Here is a 1006-nt window from a genome sequence, read left to right on the forward strand (position 1 = left end):
AGTCTGTGTGTAGAGGGTATGGATTGCTGTGTATTCTGTTTTCCTCCTGGGTAAGATGGCGTGTTACACACTGAGTGACAGAGGCCTCCAAAGGCTTTTACTGTGTGCTTCTCTGGCCTCCAGGGGCTGACATTTATGCTGCATCCTGGAAAGGTGACAGCGTTGGTGGGACCCAATGGATCAGGGAAGAGCACCGTGGCCGCCCTGCTGCAGAACCTGTATCAGCCCAGCGGGGGCCAGCTGCTGCTGGATGGCCAGCCCCTGGCTGAATATGATCACCACTACTTGCATGCTCAGGTGAGCAAGAAGGACGTGTGGGGGAGGGGAGGCGATCAAACCGAGAGAAAATTCTCTGTGAAAACTCTGGTGGAGAGTTAGGGGATGCAGGCAGCCTTGGGCAGAGGCGGGGCTGTGCACAGAAGTCACATGACTGTATGGTATACACCAGATTTAATCTTCAGTCCCTAGGCCATAACACTTCTGTGTTTCTTGCCTGTGACTTTTCACATTTCACCTCAGGTGGCCGCAGTGGGACAAGAGCCGCTGCTATTTGGAAGAAGTTTTCGAGAAAATATCGCCTATGGGCTGAACCGGACTCCGACCATGGAGGAAGTCAAAGCTGTGGCCATGGAGTCTGGAGCCCACGATTTCATCTCTGGATTCCCTCAGGGCTATGACACAGGTATGTGTTCTCACACCCAGACTCCAACAATCCTGCTTTTATTACTCAATCTCTCCTGCCCCTTGTCTGTCAATTTGTAGTTGAAACTCTCAATTCTAAATTCACATCCTCGGGACTCCGTCTGCCTTCAGAGGGCCTCCCGTTACAGCTGCCTCTGTCAGTTGCATCCATGCCCTTGTGTGTATGTGTGTGAGAGAGTGTGTCTGTGTGTGTATGTGAATCTGTATGTGTGCCTGTATATGTGAGTATCATACCCTGACGGAATGTATGTGTGTATGTGTATATGTGTGTGTGTATATATATAAGTGTGTGTACATGTATGCA

General features: G+C 50.4%; 1 protein-coding gene across 1 annotated transcript in view; it reads left to right on the forward strand.

Moving 5' to 3' along the window:
- Tap1 (transporter 1, ATP binding cassette subfamily B member) overlaps nt 1-1006 on the forward strand; it is a 30656-nt gene that overhangs the window by 6570 nt on the left and 23080 nt on the right. The window contains exons 7-8 of the mRNA XM_031347009.1: nt 87-297; nt 520-682. Coding sequence (XP_031202869.1) covers nt 87-297; nt 520-682 — 374 coding nt within the window. The remainder of the gene's footprint in view (nt 1-86; nt 298-519; nt 683-1006) is intronic.

Source organism: Mastomys coucha, unplaced genomic scaffold (genome assembly GCF_008632895.1).
Source record: "Mastomys coucha isolate ucsf_1 unplaced genomic scaffold, UCSF_Mcou_1 pScaffold3, whole genome shotgun sequence".
NCBI lineage: Eukaryota > Metazoa > Chordata > Mammalia > Rodentia > Muridae > Mastomys > Mastomys coucha.